General features: G+C 41.2%; 1 protein-coding gene across 1 annotated transcript in view; it reads right to left on the reverse strand.

Annotated features, from left to right (window-relative positions):
* The window catches only part of CAMK1D (calcium/calmodulin dependent protein kinase ID), a 184,941-nt gene that overhangs the window by 31,161 nt on the left and 136,660 nt on the right, over positions 1-17,120 (reverse strand). Inside the window, exons 4-5 of the mRNA XM_088526310.1 lie at positions 8,008-8,146; positions 3,413-3,539 (exon numbers count right to left, since the gene is read on the reverse strand). Coding sequence (XP_088382436.1) covers positions 3,413-3,539; positions 8,008-8,146 — 266 coding nt within the window. The remainder of the gene's footprint in view (positions 1-3,412; positions 3,540-8,007; positions 8,147-17,120) is intronic.

The following is a 17,120-nucleotide window of genomic DNA, read 5'->3' on the forward strand; positions in this document are numbered from 1 at the left end:
CAACCACATATCCAGGGTACAACCCAACCCTTACTATGGGAAAATGTAACAACAACAAAAAATTCTTCAAGTTGGGTTGGCCTCAGAGCAAGAATTTAAAATCTCAGGAGGATTAAGCTATTAGCCAGCCACAAATGCAGTTTATAACTCAGTATTTCGACAAAAGGAAATCAGATTGCCCGAGACTTTTAAACATTTTTTACAAAGCTTCCAAATCTCCTAAGCACCTTAGACTCACAAGTCTAAGTAAGTCCCACCTGGAGAAGTAACTAAAGTCCTTGAGAGACCAACTCTCATGGAAAGTCATCCAGCAAGACCTAATTCCCCAAATCACTTTAGAGCAACATGGTGAGTGACTGCTTAGCGCCCACTTGAGACATTTCAGTGAAGATTGATTTCAGGCAGTTCTGAACACTTCCTCCACCAAAATCAAGCTCCTACTAAAGGCATGAAGCCCAGCAGACCGAAATTTTGATGTTGAAAATGGCAAATCACTAATGCCTTATACAGATCTTACTCATAGCCACACTGATCACTCAGGAGCTTTGAAAACCTCACTTCTCTAGTCTAGAAGTTAGGGTGGCATCTATGCAAGCTAATCCACCCATCCAATTTGCAATTAGATGAACTATACAAGTGCGTTCACCTCTCCTAACTTAGATGCCACCTAAAAATGGGCCACTGGGTCCTAGCTCCCTCCATAAGAAATAGATACGTAAGAGTAGTAAGCAGCTAAGAGCGACAGTTCCTAACTGGGAAAATGAGATTGAACTGGCACAATGTCTAGCAATGTCTAGCAGGCTGGAAAATACTAGACCTGAAAAGTAGTAGACCTGAGTTAAAGGCCCAGATCTGGTACCAAGTCAGAAGTCTGCAGAGCATTTTACAAAATGGGGTCCTGCTTGTTTGATTTCTGGAGATAATGATGTATATAAATAGTAGTAGATATTAACGGATTCTTAACGAAGGCCTGGCACCTTTGGCTTGTGACATATTCCTAAGAATTTTTCAGGTATTAAAAAAAAAAACCTTAAAAATGGAATGTTTCATGTACCTTTAAAGAAAATCATCAGAAATTACGTTGCAACCTAGGAAATAAAATCAAAAAGAGGAGTAGAAAAGAAACTTCACAGGCTAGGACAGTGGCACATCCCCTTGGCCTCAGACCAGGATACATAACCATTTTGTGCTATTAGGGGCAAGGACTGCTACGTTTATTTGGGGACATTAGGCAAGTCCTAGCAACACTGCAAGGCACAAGAGCTTTCTACTGCAGACAAACTGCAGCCCATGTATGCAGAAGATATGCAATCAGGTATAACACTAACAGAGGCCTATTTGTGGCCATAATCATCCTGAAGGATAAGAAAAATGTCCTTGCTTGGAGAATGTTGTCTGGGTAACTAATGGGTTACTGGGTTACTAATTATGTAAAAAAGTAGCACTGAAGAGGAGCTGTTTCTCATAGAAAAAGGAAAAGAAGTAGAAAAAATATGTAAAGTTTTCTTTCTGAGAGAGGGGAAAAACTTGAGTGAGCACTTGTGAAACCAGCTGCCATGACCTCCGAACTGCAACGAGAGGATCCCGTATTCAGTAATGAAGGGCCTGAGGAACTTGCGTCTTCACTATCAACCAAACCCGTGATGAGAAGTCTGAAGATCTCTCTCCAAGGACTACAGCTTTGGTCACATGCTCTGAGAGCTTCCTTTCGAAAATACCGAGTTTTCTTATATAAACAGCTTCACTCAGAACTCTTATGAGACTGCTGTCTGCCAAAGCTCCCTCATTTTCATCAGCAGTTCAGTAAACAAAATACTCACTTCCATACATCTTGCAGACTTATTTTGGTCAGTGGCCATTTAAGAACCAAATAAAACATGTTAATTGAGGAAAGAAGAGCTAATGACAGTAAAACTTACGAAGATTGCTGGCTAAGATTGACTCCTGCTAGGGCTTTGAAAGAAGATTTCCAGTCTGGTATGATGACACAAAATAGCTGTTTAGGCTGTACAGAACCTGACTCATATTTCTTAAAATAATAGGCTGTGACGGCTTCATGATGGGAAACTGAAGAAATCTGTGCCTTTCTCTAAGGTTATCAGCACAAAATGTGTCTGTGCAATGTGAAGATATTGCACTGAAAAAGACATTCCTGGGATGAATCCCATCTCTGTGTCATAGCTGCATCATCTGTTCGTGTTCTTATACCCTGATAACAACAGAGATATGAAAACTGAGGCAACGTGGCAGCTGCAAAGCAGAAAGAGTTGTGCTCATGGTCATTATCCACATGCATTTTTGTATCAAGTTTTCTCCATCCTTACCATCAGCATCTCCAAAATTAATCCACGAATATTGGACCAAGGAGAAGAAGAAAAAGTAATGAAGATGAAGATAAAACACATTTGTTGTCAGTGTAACTTTCTGCAAAAAGTCTCATCTCAAGTGGCTCTCTAAATAAGACATGATCAGTGCCCTCTCTCTGACCACTATAGAAAACATTGGCTCCTTTCTCACCAAGATTTGAGACAAACGGATCCCTGGAGCAGTATCAGTCATTTCAGTTTCACGGATTTACTGGCAAATACCCCAGACATTAATTTTACTCTCTAACCTGGCTATCTAGATATCAAAACAGGCACAGGCTTGCTGGATGTTTCATGAAATATGAAGTGAGCTTTCTAAATACTAGTTGCTCAAACAAACCTCATAATCATCTTGCATATACTCCTTACATTCAGTTTCTTTAGAAGGACGCTGGCAAATGCTGTGCAAATCAGCATCCTTGCACAATCACAACTGTGACGAGCAAAATTCCTGGCAATATGTGCCAAGAAGCAATTTGCTGCTGGCATGGAGGACTCAGGGATCTAAAGAACCTTTACACACTTATATTTTAGGAGTCAGTAACTTGATGCAATTGTAACAGAGGACTGCTGGAGAATGAATGCAGCTCTTTCATTTTACTGTCTTCTATCGGGTGAATCCTGGAAATAAAATCCTTTACTATTAAAATAATATCCCAGGTAAATATGTTAGGTAAAACATCTTGGTATTTTAAGTACTTGCAGAATAGATGAATTTGCATACTCTTCTTGTATTTCTAATTTAATCGCAGGTATAGTCTTTAAGAAAACTAATTTTGCAAAAGATAAAATCATCAAACCTAATCCCACAATCCCTGAGCTGGCAAAGTTCCAGCGAAGTTCAGGAATTGCAGGATTGGGACCTAAAGGAGAAGAGCACACAAGACAACACCGTAAACTTCTCACAACCTCTAGTTCTAAACTAACATCTGAAAAGTCTTATGCATACTAGAAAACAACTACCATTCCCTTTACTGCTTTCGTTTTACTCTGTTTTTACGCTGCAGCAGGGAACAGCAGCTGGTTTGTATAACCAAACAACTTACCAACATATCCAGGAGTCCCGCAGGCTGTGGACATGACGTCTCCTTTACCCTCCATCTTTGACAGCCCAAAATCACTGATCATGATTTTTGATTCCTCATCCTGGCTATAGTAAAGCAGATTCTCAGGCTAGAGGGAAGAAAGAGCATAGTGAGTCTTGAGTATGGAAGTGCAGGAACATTTGCTGGCCGCTGCTTTGTGTTTAATGTAATTCTCAAATACATCATATGCTAACAACATTCAGTCCCCCTAAGTAAGACTTATCCCCTATTCCTGAGGAGTCTTCAACATACAACTTCATAGCAGTAAAACAGAGGGATTTATTAGAAGGCAGGGAAAATGGCAAATCCAGGTAGTCTACTCAGCTCTTCCTATAAAGTTGCACTTGGGGCTAAGCGGTAGTTAAAAAAGAGAAAAGAAAAAGGAAAAGAGAACTACTAGGTGTTAGAGAATTTTTACATCTTTTCCATTGGAAATAAATATTACGAGAGAGGAAATGCCTTTAAAGTCAACAGAGTTACAGCAAGGATGTTTTAGCTAGAGCTGATTAGGAAAAAATGCTGACAACAGTGACTTGTTTATGTTGATTGAAAACAAGAGTCACTCCACAAAGCCCCACGAACTTGCACTGTTGTCAGTCTGGTTTAAGAGCCCAACCAGTCTTTGGATGCCAATCCGCTACAGCACTTGCTAATCCTCAATACATATGTTTCCAATAAGCTACTGCTATATGGCAAAATCTCTTGCTGAGGGAACACACTCCACAGGGCTGCTGCCTGCTTAACATCCCAGCTCCTCCTGTTCCACGGCATGACCCAGACCTTGGGCCCTCTGCACGGAACAGTGATGGATAACCAACATTTCAACATAACCCTGGAAAAGAGTTTTTGCCCAGAAGCTGGTAGAAATGTCTACACAAATTCAACAGAATTTGTCTACCAATCTGTTATGGGTTCCAGCCATAGGTTTCCAGGAAAGGATATGAGGCAGCTTTGCAACATCATTAAATTCCTTGGGTCAAATCCAGGCTTGGATTTTGAAGGAGGAGCAATGCTACTGAAGTCAGGGACATTGGTTAACATCAGTTGGCACTCTCCCTTGTAGCACAGCTGAGGGCATTGGGCTCATTTTTCGGTTTCCTTCAACTGTTTATGCATTTTTCCCTCAGGTATTTCCACCCTCATGGTGAGACTGGAGAGCAAAACATAACCAGTGCCATTGGGTGGCCTGAATTTCAGCATTTGCAGAGCCCTGAGGTTTTAAGGGGAGAAAACAGGCTGAAGAGGCACATTTGACACAAGAGCTGTGAGGCTACCACTTGTAGCACCATGGGGGCCTTCATGATAAACTTCTGCCTGGGGTGAAGAAGCAACAGGGGAGCGACATCCTTTCCATGCTACTCAGAGGTTCCCTTTTTACCTGGAGCTGTGGCTAAAGAACTCAAGAGAGTTGTTCTCCTTACATATCTTCTCGAGACACCTCATAAGTCCAGTGCTTTAACTCGTCTTTATAATGCTGACACTGTTTCAGGCACCACATGAATCAGTTTTATGCCACTGACTCCCTTTGGTAGAGCTACTCCTCGTTTTCACTAATGTACATCACCCCACATATACATTGTGCCTCCTGATTTACAGCTAGGTCCTAAATTTCACCTGACTGCTTCATTACGATTGTCCCTGAAATTACTCCATGTGTTTTCTTGGGCTCTCATTTTGCCTGGTTAGTTAGATAGTTCTTAGCCTTGCACACTAGCACTGCTTTGGATTAATTACAACAAACAGGACTGAACTTCCATTAACACTCTTACTGAATTTCCCACTCCTCACGGCCGGTTTTAAAAGCTGGCAGCATTTCAAGACTACAGAGCTAAAGAGAAGCTCCTTGTGCTGCACCAGCTCTGGTACCCATCCACTTTGGTGGAGTCAGTATTATGGGAAAGGTGCTTTTTGCTAATCATTCTACTGACTCATCTCAGGTCACCCATGTACTCATGCTTAGCAATGCAAAGGAAGTCACCCATTTAAACCAGAACGAAATAAGAGCAATGCCACATTTTATTAATTATCTGGTTAATTCAAAAGCATTCAGTAGACAGCTATGTCTCAAGTGCAGTTGCTCAAGCCGCTCAATTATTTTGTAAGTACAGGACTTCACTGGGCTTCATCTGCTGCTATCTGTCATTGTCTTCTGCTGTGTCCACAGACCTGAAGCAGGGATCTACTTTTCCTAACCACACCAAGCATTAACCTGCTGTCTGAAGAATGCATAATTACAGTTATTAATTTTTAAATGTATTTCAAAGGTTGTGTTTTTACAGAGTGGATTCTTTCCCCTTGTTTCATTCTGGGGAGTTACGGTTCAAATCTTGCACTTATCTTGATGTTTTGAGATCATAAAGAGCCTTATCATTCCCTCATTCTTTTGCCATCGTGGTATGTTTATCTAACAGAAACTCACAGCAGGAGAGCCTCAAACTCCATATCTTATGAGTCATTTTAACGGCAGATATGACACCAACACACACTTTCAGACAAAAAGAAAGAAAGAGAAGAACTAGTCTGTGCCTCAGAACACTGCTGGAGAAGGAGGCTTGCTTGATCTAAATTCACCATGTCCTTAAATAAACTCTGAAAGTATTTGGCAGCCAATCATCAGATTTCAGATTTTATTGTGGGAAATTTTAATAAGATTAAGCAGTTTTAAAGTGAGAGCTACAGCATTCCTTCACAGAATAAAGATAGTTCAGACCATGTAGGGCCTTGGACTGCCTTCCTAAATCTACAGTGGCAGAAAAAAAGAAAAATTTCCTCCAAACTGAATGTGTGAGAAAGCTGATCAAGATAAAATACCACTGAAGTGGTGTGGAATTATAAGAAAAAAGACAATAATTTCACATAAGGCAGAATAAGATCAGGAAAGGAACAGGAAATGCAGTCTGCATGTGGAGACTGCAGAAGTTAAAAGACTAATCATGTCTCCTTATGGAGAACTGATTATTGGAGAGTTTTACAGCTAAGTTGTAAAATGCCGAGGAGGAAGAATCATCTGCAGGCATCAGCACATCTTGCCCTTCAGCAGACTTGCCTAAAAAATGTGCCTAACCCAGATTATTTTGGGGTATTTCTACTTTTGGCAGGTCTACACAGGCTTCTTGCCCAGCACAGATCACCCAGTTGTCGTTACGTTTAGAGGGGTCCAGGATTGAGGTAAGCCACTTGGAAGAGGCAGGTGTGGAAAAAGAACAATCCTGTCGGAATCACCCCTGTATTGCAAAAAAAAACAGATTTGGACTCAAAAAACAGCAAAAGTAAATGACTACACTGAAGCTTTAGCAAAAAGAAGCTGTGTGTGCTTGCCCCGAAGGGTCGCTAATGGGCACTGCTCCATCTTAAAAGTGTGTAGAGCTGACGGCTACACTTGTAACAGGCTCAGTTTTGGCTCACATTTTTGAACAACGCTGTAATTTATTGCTTTACTCCAACAAGCATTTTTATATCAACACTAATTTGGGATGAGATAAAAAGAAAACAAATAGTATCTCTCAACACTCCAATTTTTCATCAATGGTAAGACAAACCATGAGGTTACATTCCAGTCACCACAACCATTACTAGCAGAATTTGCCAAAAAAAGCCCACAAACATACTAGACTGCATTAAAAATGCAAATAATTAAAAATGCATTTTATGCAAAATTACATTTAAAAGGTGAAAAATAAAATAGACTTGTGGCTTGCAACTGACAAAATTGTTATTTGAGAATAATTGAAGACTCCTGTTTGGAGCACCCCTGCAAACCAAAACCAAAGATGTAATTTTATTCACTGAGTTCTTAATTTCTGTCACTAACTTTTGGTAGAATTAATGAGTCCAGGAACTGAACCCACTCTTTTATTTTGACATTTGTACATTTTTCTAATGCTTTCTGTTAATTTATTATTTATTATTTAAGATACCTAAGGATGGGAACGTTTAGCTGAGCATATTATAAAATTCAGACCTGTCTGCTTATCTTAGTGAGAGCTAAAGATAAAAGGATAAAGATAAGGCTTTTTTTTTCCAGAAAGGTGGAGAACTGTTGATGTGATAACTCAGTACAGCTAAAAGAACAATTACCTAAAAATCACACTAGCACACATTTGCTAAAAGCATCTTTGCTGTAGAAAGTGTTCAAAAATACACTGGACCAAATGGCAAAATATGAAATGATTTCACCTTCCCACACGATTTATTATTATTAAGTAATTATTATTAAGTAAAAGTAAATATAGCACTGCAAATCTGCAAGACACTTTACAGCAATAAACACTTATATCTCAGCTGGGAAAAGCTGCTTGTCAGGATGTAATGTTTCATGTCTTCAGGTGGGACCTTTTTCCTTGCATCATGTTTGCTAAATTCCCCCAATTGTAGCAGAGCTGCTTGCAAAAGTTGTCAGTTAAATAAACTATGGTGGAAAATTCTTTCAAAATACCCTTCTTGTGATAAATCCTTGCTGAAACAGCTAGTCCCAAGGAAGGCTGGAGTTCCAGGATTCGGATTGCCATAGCTAGGGCCCTCACTGGCACCAGAAGCACGGGAAGCAGCGGCCGTACCTTGAGGTCCCTGTGCACGATGCCCATCCTGTGCAGGTAGTAGACGGCGTCCAGCACCTGGCGTATCAGGGTGCTCGCGTCCTTCTCCGTGTAGAAGCCCTTCTCGACGATGCGGTCGAAAAGCTCTCCCCCGGACACCCTGGAAAACACAACGGGACACACATGGTGAAGACTTGCTTCATAACTCTTGGCAGGGTGCCCAGGTGGCCTCATGCAGTCCAAGCACACGTCCACCGAGAGTCCCGAGGCTCAACGGGCATTTGGACTTGGGTCTTCTCAGAGACCGAGGACTGGTCAGAATTAGCTGGGGGAGAAAGGCTATATGTACCTTAGAGACCAGAAGAAGAGCAAAGGGAAATGTAAAGAAGCAAAACCAGAGATTTTCATGCTATCATGGGGAAAAAAAAAATCCATCCCACATCAGATAGTGGCCAAAGACTCACTAGAACCAGCAGAAATCACAACTCTACACCAGCAGGAGCCAGGATGACCATCACCCGTGTCCCTGTTCTCCCACTCTACCTGTACAGGCAAATTAGGTCAGTCATTGCCCACTGGGGTTTCTGAGGTCCTCAGCTCCCAACAGCACTTTTCCTTTCCCTTTTCCCCCCTCTTTGAGTGAAGTGCAGATGGTAACTACTGCTATGAGTTCTTTGAAGGACTTTGTCACCTCATGTTGGGCAAGGGCAGTTTTAAATACGTTCAGGGTTCCCCCATATACGTTCATCTGCTAATAACTGCAAACTTGTATGAGTCTTTACTTAAGCTCTGATTGGCACTAAGAGAAGACAGTTATTAATGAGAGAGCACAGATTATGAGCAAAATTAATCACCAGATGACAAAAGTAGGGAAAATATTCAACAACTCAAAGAGGAAATAAAAAAAAAAAACAAAACCTTGACATCCCACTATTCAATGTCTGCTATATTGTGCTTTTGTCCTGCACTGGTGTAAGTAATATGTTCTGAACCCAATCTTAAATAAATATGGACACATTAAAATCTCTGGAGGCCTTATTTGGGGAAACAAAAGAGGAAAGAAATTTTGAGTAACTGAAATAATAAAACTGTCAGCAAAAAAACTGCCCTACTAGGGTAAATAAAAGATTTCCATTTTAACAAGCAAAACCTATTAAAAAATAAAATGAAGGTGATATATTTTTTCAGCAAGTTCCACCACTTAGCATATCATAAATGGCACAGTAAAACCTTAAAAAAACTAATAAAGGGAAAATAATAAATGATTACAGTCATTAAATATATATGGACTTGGAGCTTGCTGTTATATAAATATAAGTAATTCAGTTGCAGTCACTGCAAGCAATAATCAGCTTGAATAATGCCATGAAGTCACCTCCTAGCAAAGTTTGGAGCCTGAATGAAAGAGAAGGCTGCCACTGAAAATGAACACATTCAATTTGGAAACTGCAAAGAAATCTGGGAAGGAAAGCCTTAAACTGGATAATCCATGCATTAAGTGCTAGGCAAACAAACCGAATGGTCTGCCAAAATGCTGGTGTTAAACAAACTATGCAGCGAAGGAGACATTTACCCAGGGCTCAATCCCAACAGCACTGTATTGAACATAAAACATCTTCCCATTTCCAGTGGGACAACAATCAAACCTTCCATGAAGTTCAGCTTGGTGATCCAAGCTTAATCCAGCTCTGATGAAGCTCAAGGCCCCTGGCCATCCCAATGGTCTCGGGGCTGATGTCCACTGTTGTCAGCACCGAGTGAGACTTGTTCATGTAGTTGTGTTGGTAAAACGAGAGAAAGGTCCTCGTGCCCCAGCAGAGAGGAGAGCCTGGAGCTCTGCTACAATGGGAGGAGGCCAAGGCTGTCCTTGAAGAAGCTCCATCACATTGAAGCCTGCTCTAAGGTGACACTCTTAAACTATGCAGAAAACCTAGCTACATAGACGCAGATTATTTTGCATTATATATACTGAGTGAGGGTGCAGACTGAGCAGGGAAACATGGAAGCGAGTGTTGCTGCAAGTCCCTCAGATCTCTGATTGCCTCCATATCCAATGCTGCTCCCTGGGCCCTGACAAGCAAGAGCAGAGAATCCTCCTGGTCCTTTGCAGAAGGTAGATATAGATTTATTGAATCTGGCTTGTATTAGCTCACTGTCTTTTCCTATTTCCCCTGTGGCCCTTTTGTTTCCCATGGATTGATTGTACTGAAAATTGAGCCCACGCAGTAATTAGCCTGACTGTATACAGCACATTTCCCTATGAAATCTTGGTGCGTGCTGTTCTGCAATTTCACATAGTTCCTCTGGATATAGTCAAGAGATGTTTTATAGATACCCATTTACATCATGTGCTTTCCTACACAAGGACTCTCTCCTTCCACGTTCCCAGAGAGTATAATTCCATACACATTTTTTTCACTAAAATGACAAACTTCCCTTCCTTTCCCTTCCCTCTGCACGTCAACCTTTAATTACAAGCGTTTTTCTACACAAATTTACTTCTGTGTATCTACCATCCCCAGGCTAAACCCATTTACAATTTTCTTTCATCACAGACAATGTATTTTGAACCCTTTGCATGAAGCAAAACCTTAAATCAAGGACTCAGGAGCAGCAGTCACTAGCTTGCAGCCACCTGCTGACTCAGTGTTGGAGATGCAGAGAGCTGAAGGACCTACTTCACAGTGTATATGACTGTGTATATGTTAAGGTACATGGGATTTACATTAAATATTCTCACTAGCTCACCCATAAGGTCCCACTTTGCAGACAAGTTTCACGGCCAGGGTTCAGCTCCTGAGGATGTTCTGCAACGTGGCATCTGAGTGATACCTACTTTAGTAATGATCTGGGCCAGGACAGAGCAGCCTGTGTCCACCTGGCTCTTCCCTTCCCGAACAGGGTCAACTCAACCACACCATCCTTGGGAATGCTCTTCCCATATAATGCCCAAAGACAGTGTCAGCTGCCATGGCACAGCGCTGTACCTGGAGCAAGATATCACCTTGTCCAGTTGCGGGAGAGCATCTGAGTTCTTAATTCATGGCAGAGACGTTGTCCATGTGTCTGAAGTTGGTCTTGACCATGGCACAGCAGCCAGAAGAGCCAGCTCAGTGCACAGGGAGGGAGCAGGGTGAGTGATACAACTTGAGAAACCTCCTTTTTCACTTAAAACCCCAGTTGAGCACATTGAAGTGGAACCACTGAACCACAGGACAATTGCAGTCTTTTTGCAGTCCAGAAACACAATATATTCAAGGGCTAGTTGCAAGGTTATCACTACAAAATTTCCACATTTCTGTAATTCCAAGTTTACACATGTAAATTACGGGCAGATGAGGAGATAGATATTCAATTTAGGCAAACTCTTTTCACCATCAAGTTCACTGCCAAAAAGCCAAACTGACCAACAAAAACAACTCCTGTTAGAGGTAGGGGAGAATTAAGTAAAATGAACTTTTTTTTTTCTCAAGCAGTGCATTCCTTCCCTTTCTCTCTCTTGTTGGTATCATCTGGGTGTAGAGATAAATCCTCTCATTCATTCCCCCACGCATCCTCCATTGCTGGTAAGGCTAAGAACCTTTCCACAAGAAACAGAAAAAGGAGCTTTTTTTAGTAGTTTGAAAAATAACATGCTTTGACATACCGCTCCTGCCTTCTTTGCCATTTGGCAACATGTTGATTTTTTCCTTTCTGTCTCCTTTGGCGTGCAGGCCAGGACTGCTCTGGATTGTTTACCACTTGACAATTTAATTGCTTTTTATCAATAGTCTTGCTGATGAACTCATCAGCAGAGGATTTATGCAAAGCTACTCAGCTTGCGAGCTGTAGGAAATAGCTGCCCAGGCTGAGAAGTTCACCTGGCAGAATCACACAAAATCATAGGATGGCTGAGATTGGCAGGGACCTCTAGAGACCACCCAGTCCAACCCCCTGCTCCAGCAGGGACACCCAGAGCACGTGGCACAGGGTGGCATCCAGGCGGGTTTGGAAGATCTCCAGAGAAGGAGACTCCACAGCCTCTCTGGGCAGCCTGTTCCAGGGCTCTGGCACCCTCACAGGAAAGAAGTTCTTCCTCACATGGAGGTGGAACTGCCTGTGTTTCAACTTGTACCCATTACCCCTTGTCCTGTCACTGGCCACCATGGAGAAGAGTTTGGCCCCATCCTCCCTACACTCTCCCCTCAGGTACTTGTACATACCAATCAGATGCTTGACTGACACTTGACTGTAGTTTCAAGCCATGATTCAAGTGAGGGACAAGTCAGCAAAGCACCATCAGGGTGTGCTCAACGAAACTGAGCAGAAATGTGGAGACGTCCCTAACCTGTCAGTGCTGTTTAAATCCAAAGATTTGGGATGTCAAATGGAAAGTGGGCTGATTTCAGAAATCTGGAGCACATGGGATCTCAGGTCAGTATATGCAATAGGTAAAACATGAGTATTACTCAATAGGTGTGAGCAGTTTGCTGATCAGAAGTGAAATGCTTGTGGTTTTCTCCCATATCCCATTGCTACAGACCTCTGTTTTAGAAGAGTTTTAGCTCTGCTGATGGCAAGAGCAGGGCAGGCATTAGCTATTGGCAGTTGGTTTCAAAGTCTGGTCAAGTAAAAGAGCATTGGAAGCACTTGCCCTGCTGGGAGCTGGACCCTGGAATAAACCTTTGCTGATGGTTTGCTGACATGCTCGTGGCATGTAAGATGTGTGGTTTTCAAGTAGAGTCATGGTGGAGAGTCTAGAGCAAAGGCTGTTGCCCACCTGGTGGCAACCTCATGATGAACATATCGGCTCAGCCTTGCTAGAAGGGACGAGACAAAGTTACCCAAGAGGCATTCAAAACCCAGGAGAAGGGGAGCCCCAAAAAACAGCACAAAAACAACACAAGGATGGTGGATCCTCCAGCACTAAAGGAGCTCGGCTAATGGAGCCATCCTTAAAACATTAAATCTCCATGTTCCTTTTCATTATAAAGTGAAACGGAGAATGTTTTAAGCTAATGAGAAACAAACACACTAACTTCAATGGACGTGGGGTCAAGTCCATGTGTCTTAACTAGGACAAACTCACGTACTGAACAGGTCTGATAAACCAGCCGCAACGTGTCCTGCAGCCCCCAGGGCACCAAGCTGGAAGTGTGAGGTGAGATAAGAAAGACCAAAGGGACTGTTCCTGTGAAGCTGAGGCTTTGCCTGTTCATTTTCTATAATGAAGGAATTCTTATTAATACAAATATTTCCATTTTAAAAAATTATTTTGTTTTTAATGGAGGGGGTTTCTGTTTGTCTTCAAACTTCCTCTGCATTGTGAAAATGCATGAGAACCAGAAAATGAACCCGACTAGTTCACAATTCAAAAGGAAAGAAAAATTGGCTCCCCTCATCTCATTGTTCAAACTACGTAACGCGCAAGAAAAGGAGTAAACAGATTAATAGATTTTAGACCCAGAAAGGAACATTATGATCATCTAGCCTGACCTCTGCTGAATATAAGTAGGTGATTAAAATTCTCCTTGTGCCAATAATTTAAGATGTTAATGGGGGAAGGACATATATTACCATAAAAATACTGTATGTCCTACAGAGACCTGCCTTATTCAGTATACATCTCAGAAAATTGCACTGGCTTTCTCATTTCCAGCACATCATAAAATATTTAGCTCGAACTAGTCACGGACTTTCCTTGTCATGGTAGCCTTAAATCACTAACCTTAAAATCTGATGGCGTCGTAAATATGTGGTGCTAGGCCACCAAAGGCCTAAGTGCAGGGCTGCTTTGGGCTCATTTTTCTAAAATACAGGTGTGTACATGCCACAGAGAGGACTGTTAGCACCTTCTCCTTCGATAGCACTGCTCAAAGCAGCAAGGGCTTTGATTTTGCTCAGTGATTTATTCCAGGGGCTGACAGTCCCTTGGTCTTTTGGCACCGCTGGGATGGTGGCCGTAGCAGAGACCCTGCCCGTGGCAACACTTACCAGTAAATTTCCCCTGCACTTTTCCTTGTCAGACCCAGTGCCTTGTTGTTTCCAGTAATGCTATCAGCATTCATTTGGAAATGATAGTGGGGGCAATGGCACCCTGAAAGGTTTTTTGTTTTTGTAAATTTTGGGCAAAAATGATTTGGTCTCTCTCAGAACCAAACTGAGCAAAACAGAACAGCTTTTTCCCTGCATGAAAAGGTTTATATGACATTTGCTGAGCAGCTGTAGTGAGGCTGGGCTTTGGAGGACAGGCTTTCGTTTCCACTGGGACAAGACCATAGGTCTCTGGAAACCTTAGTTCACACTTGCTCTGTCGGGATGTGATGCAATTTGGCAGTTCAGATCTTTGGAGACAACATTTTCCTTCGCAGACTCCTTACCACAACACCCTTTTGAGGTCTGTGATTTTCTGAGGCCTATGCTACCTTGTCTTTTTCCAAATTTTTATGCAATATTAAAATATCCAGAATTGTATTCCAAATTTCCCCTGATTCAAGAAGGCTGGTGTTAACAGCCTTGGTAACAACCAAATGAAAAGATTTTTTTTCCTGCATCTCCTATGACTCAACCCTACTGACTGGCAGCTTCTGACAGTCCTTCAGATACTAGCAGGCCACTCACCTACATCTACGCAGATCATATATATATAGATATATATATATGACTTTGTTGTCTCAATCTTTCTCACTTTGCTTCTGCAAAACAGAAGAGCAGAGCTCTGTAGAAAAACCACCACACAAAACACATTTTCCAGCATCTCAGGGCTGGAACAATATATTTCCCAACTGCTGTCATATTCTCTGAGCTCTCCGTAAAATAAATGGGGAGTTAAAATCTGGAGGAGGTTCCTCACCTGACAGTAATTTAAAAGTAGGTCAGATTTCAGCAGGAATAGGTTGAGTTCTGTTTTCCTTTTGACTTGTTTTCCATTGGAAACCAACCTCAGTGTCCTGCCAAAATTAACTAGGAAGAACAGAACTAAAAATAATGGAAACTGATGTAACTGAAAAAGGATGCTGTAAATCATGCAATGTAAGGTAAACAATTATGAAATATAAAATGAAGACAGTAATAAGAATTGTCTTGCTATCTAAAAGGCACAAAGAAAAATATAGTAAAGTCACCCTCAGCTGGAGATAAACAACCCAGCTTTTACTTGAATAACAATAATAGAAATTTGCCTTTGCGTGTTTATTGCTCTTTCTGATTCTGATTTCCACATGTTTTCCTCTGAGTAAGTTTGCAGACAGAAGTCTTTGTAAAACCAGCCAATGTTAAGAAAATATTAAGGGACACGTCAGTGCAAAGAGGTCTGAAGCCCTTGTATCACTTGCATCTCACATAATATCTTTATTTATATATTTATTTTTAAGTGTTTCTATAGGATGTATAATGCCTACAGACTAAACCAACAGCGGAAAATTTATTTTGAACCAAAGAAAGAAATGGTGTTAGCTGGCCAAGATAAGTTGTAACAAAGCTTAAGTTGTCCAAGCAGTGGGTAGAAATAATACATAGGAAACTCAGTATCAAAACCAAACTGACAAGCATAGCTCTAAATGATAAAGGTATCCTATTTTACCAAGCTGTCACAACAATATATACATAAAACACTTAATTCAATGTGTTCTGCAACTTTGAAAAAATAAGTGTGAAGAAACTGACACAGAATCAATTAAAAATCAAAACATTTTAGTTCCTTATAATGAAGCCCTTCTTAAGAAATCTGTGAGCAACTGAAATAATACTAAGAAAGCTCTATTCGACTGCACATGCACAATTTTAAGAGGTATAGTATTACAATCAGGACAGAAACTCTGGATCAATCCAGAAGGGTTCCCCAAATTCTGTGACCATGAAAAAGCAAGAAGAAGGTTTGGAAAAATATGAATGCAATGAAGAAAATCATTTGCTACTATAAAAAGCCATGGCATGCCAATGCCTTTAGTGTTTTGACCAAATTTATTGCACCAAATCTTGCAGCTCTGCAGATGAGCACCTCTGTGTGAGCTCTCTGCCTGGGTTCCTCCATCCAGCACACAAGGCAGGAGGCGTTTCTAGGGTGCAATGCTGCTATTGAGGACATGAGGAGCAGAAATGTCCACCTATACGGTTGTTTGGACAAATCCCAACTATATGACCTTAATGAAAAAAGTTCTGAAGATTCTTGCATTACCCCATCATGAAAAAGTGTAGTCAAACTGAAGGGGTGCAGGAAAGAAAAACAAGCTGGAGCAGAGAGCATCTCTGTGAAAAAAAAAAAGATTAAATTTACGAGGTCTCACCAGCTTGAAAGGTGAGGATGACAGAAGAGATGCAATAGAGCTCTACAGAATCGTGGAAAATTTGGAGGATGTATAAAGGAAAAATAAGGAACTATTTCACACCAAACATGAGGGGCTAATGTAATTAGCAGAAAACGGGTTCAGATTTTACCAGTTCTGGGGTAGATGACTCTCTGGTCTGACCCAATGATACAATGTTCATGCTCTTATATTCATGCTCATCAAATTATATACTGGATTATTCACCCAGCTCTAGCCCGAATGTGCATACCTACATTAAGGAGTGTTTTGATTCACTTGTTTAAAATCAAAACTGACAGACTCATAGATTTTAAAGCAATTACGATAATCTAATCTGACCTCAGACAGACCAAAGACCATACAATTTCTGCCTCATATACATGCTTCCTGGCTGAACAAAAAGACTATCATTTATAAGAGTATCCAACCTTGACTCTGAAAATGTCAGCAATCCCTTGCTCTGTTTTGTCGAGTGGATAATTAACATGCAACAAGTAATTACATTAACTTACCTTTCAATGATAATTTTCAATGTCCTGCCACAGGATCCCTTTCTACACTGACTGCAGACTCTTTAACCCCATTAAGGCCACATTACCTGGTTTAGATTTTGGGAAACACCTTTTTTTTCTTCTGTTTCTGTCTGATATTTCTTTCCAAAAAAATGGTATTCTCCAGCAACTTTCCTAGGCTCTATGAAGTGTCTCTGAGAAGCTGTGTGCATATGTACGGAGGCACATTTCTGGTCCTCTATTTGGCATTTAAATTACCACATAAGTATCATCACTACATATGCATCAATAATGTTTTGGCCATTCCTGAACAGGATATGGACCTTTGCCAAGCATC

Source organism: Tinamus guttatus, unplaced genomic scaffold (assembly GCF_059628265.1).
Source record: "Tinamus guttatus ecotype Peru unplaced genomic scaffold, ASM5962826v1 Tinamus_guttatus_pri_ptg000245l, whole genome shotgun sequence".
Classification (NCBI taxonomy): domain Eukaryota; kingdom Metazoa; phylum Chordata; class Aves; order Tinamiformes; family Tinamidae; genus Tinamus; species Tinamus guttatus.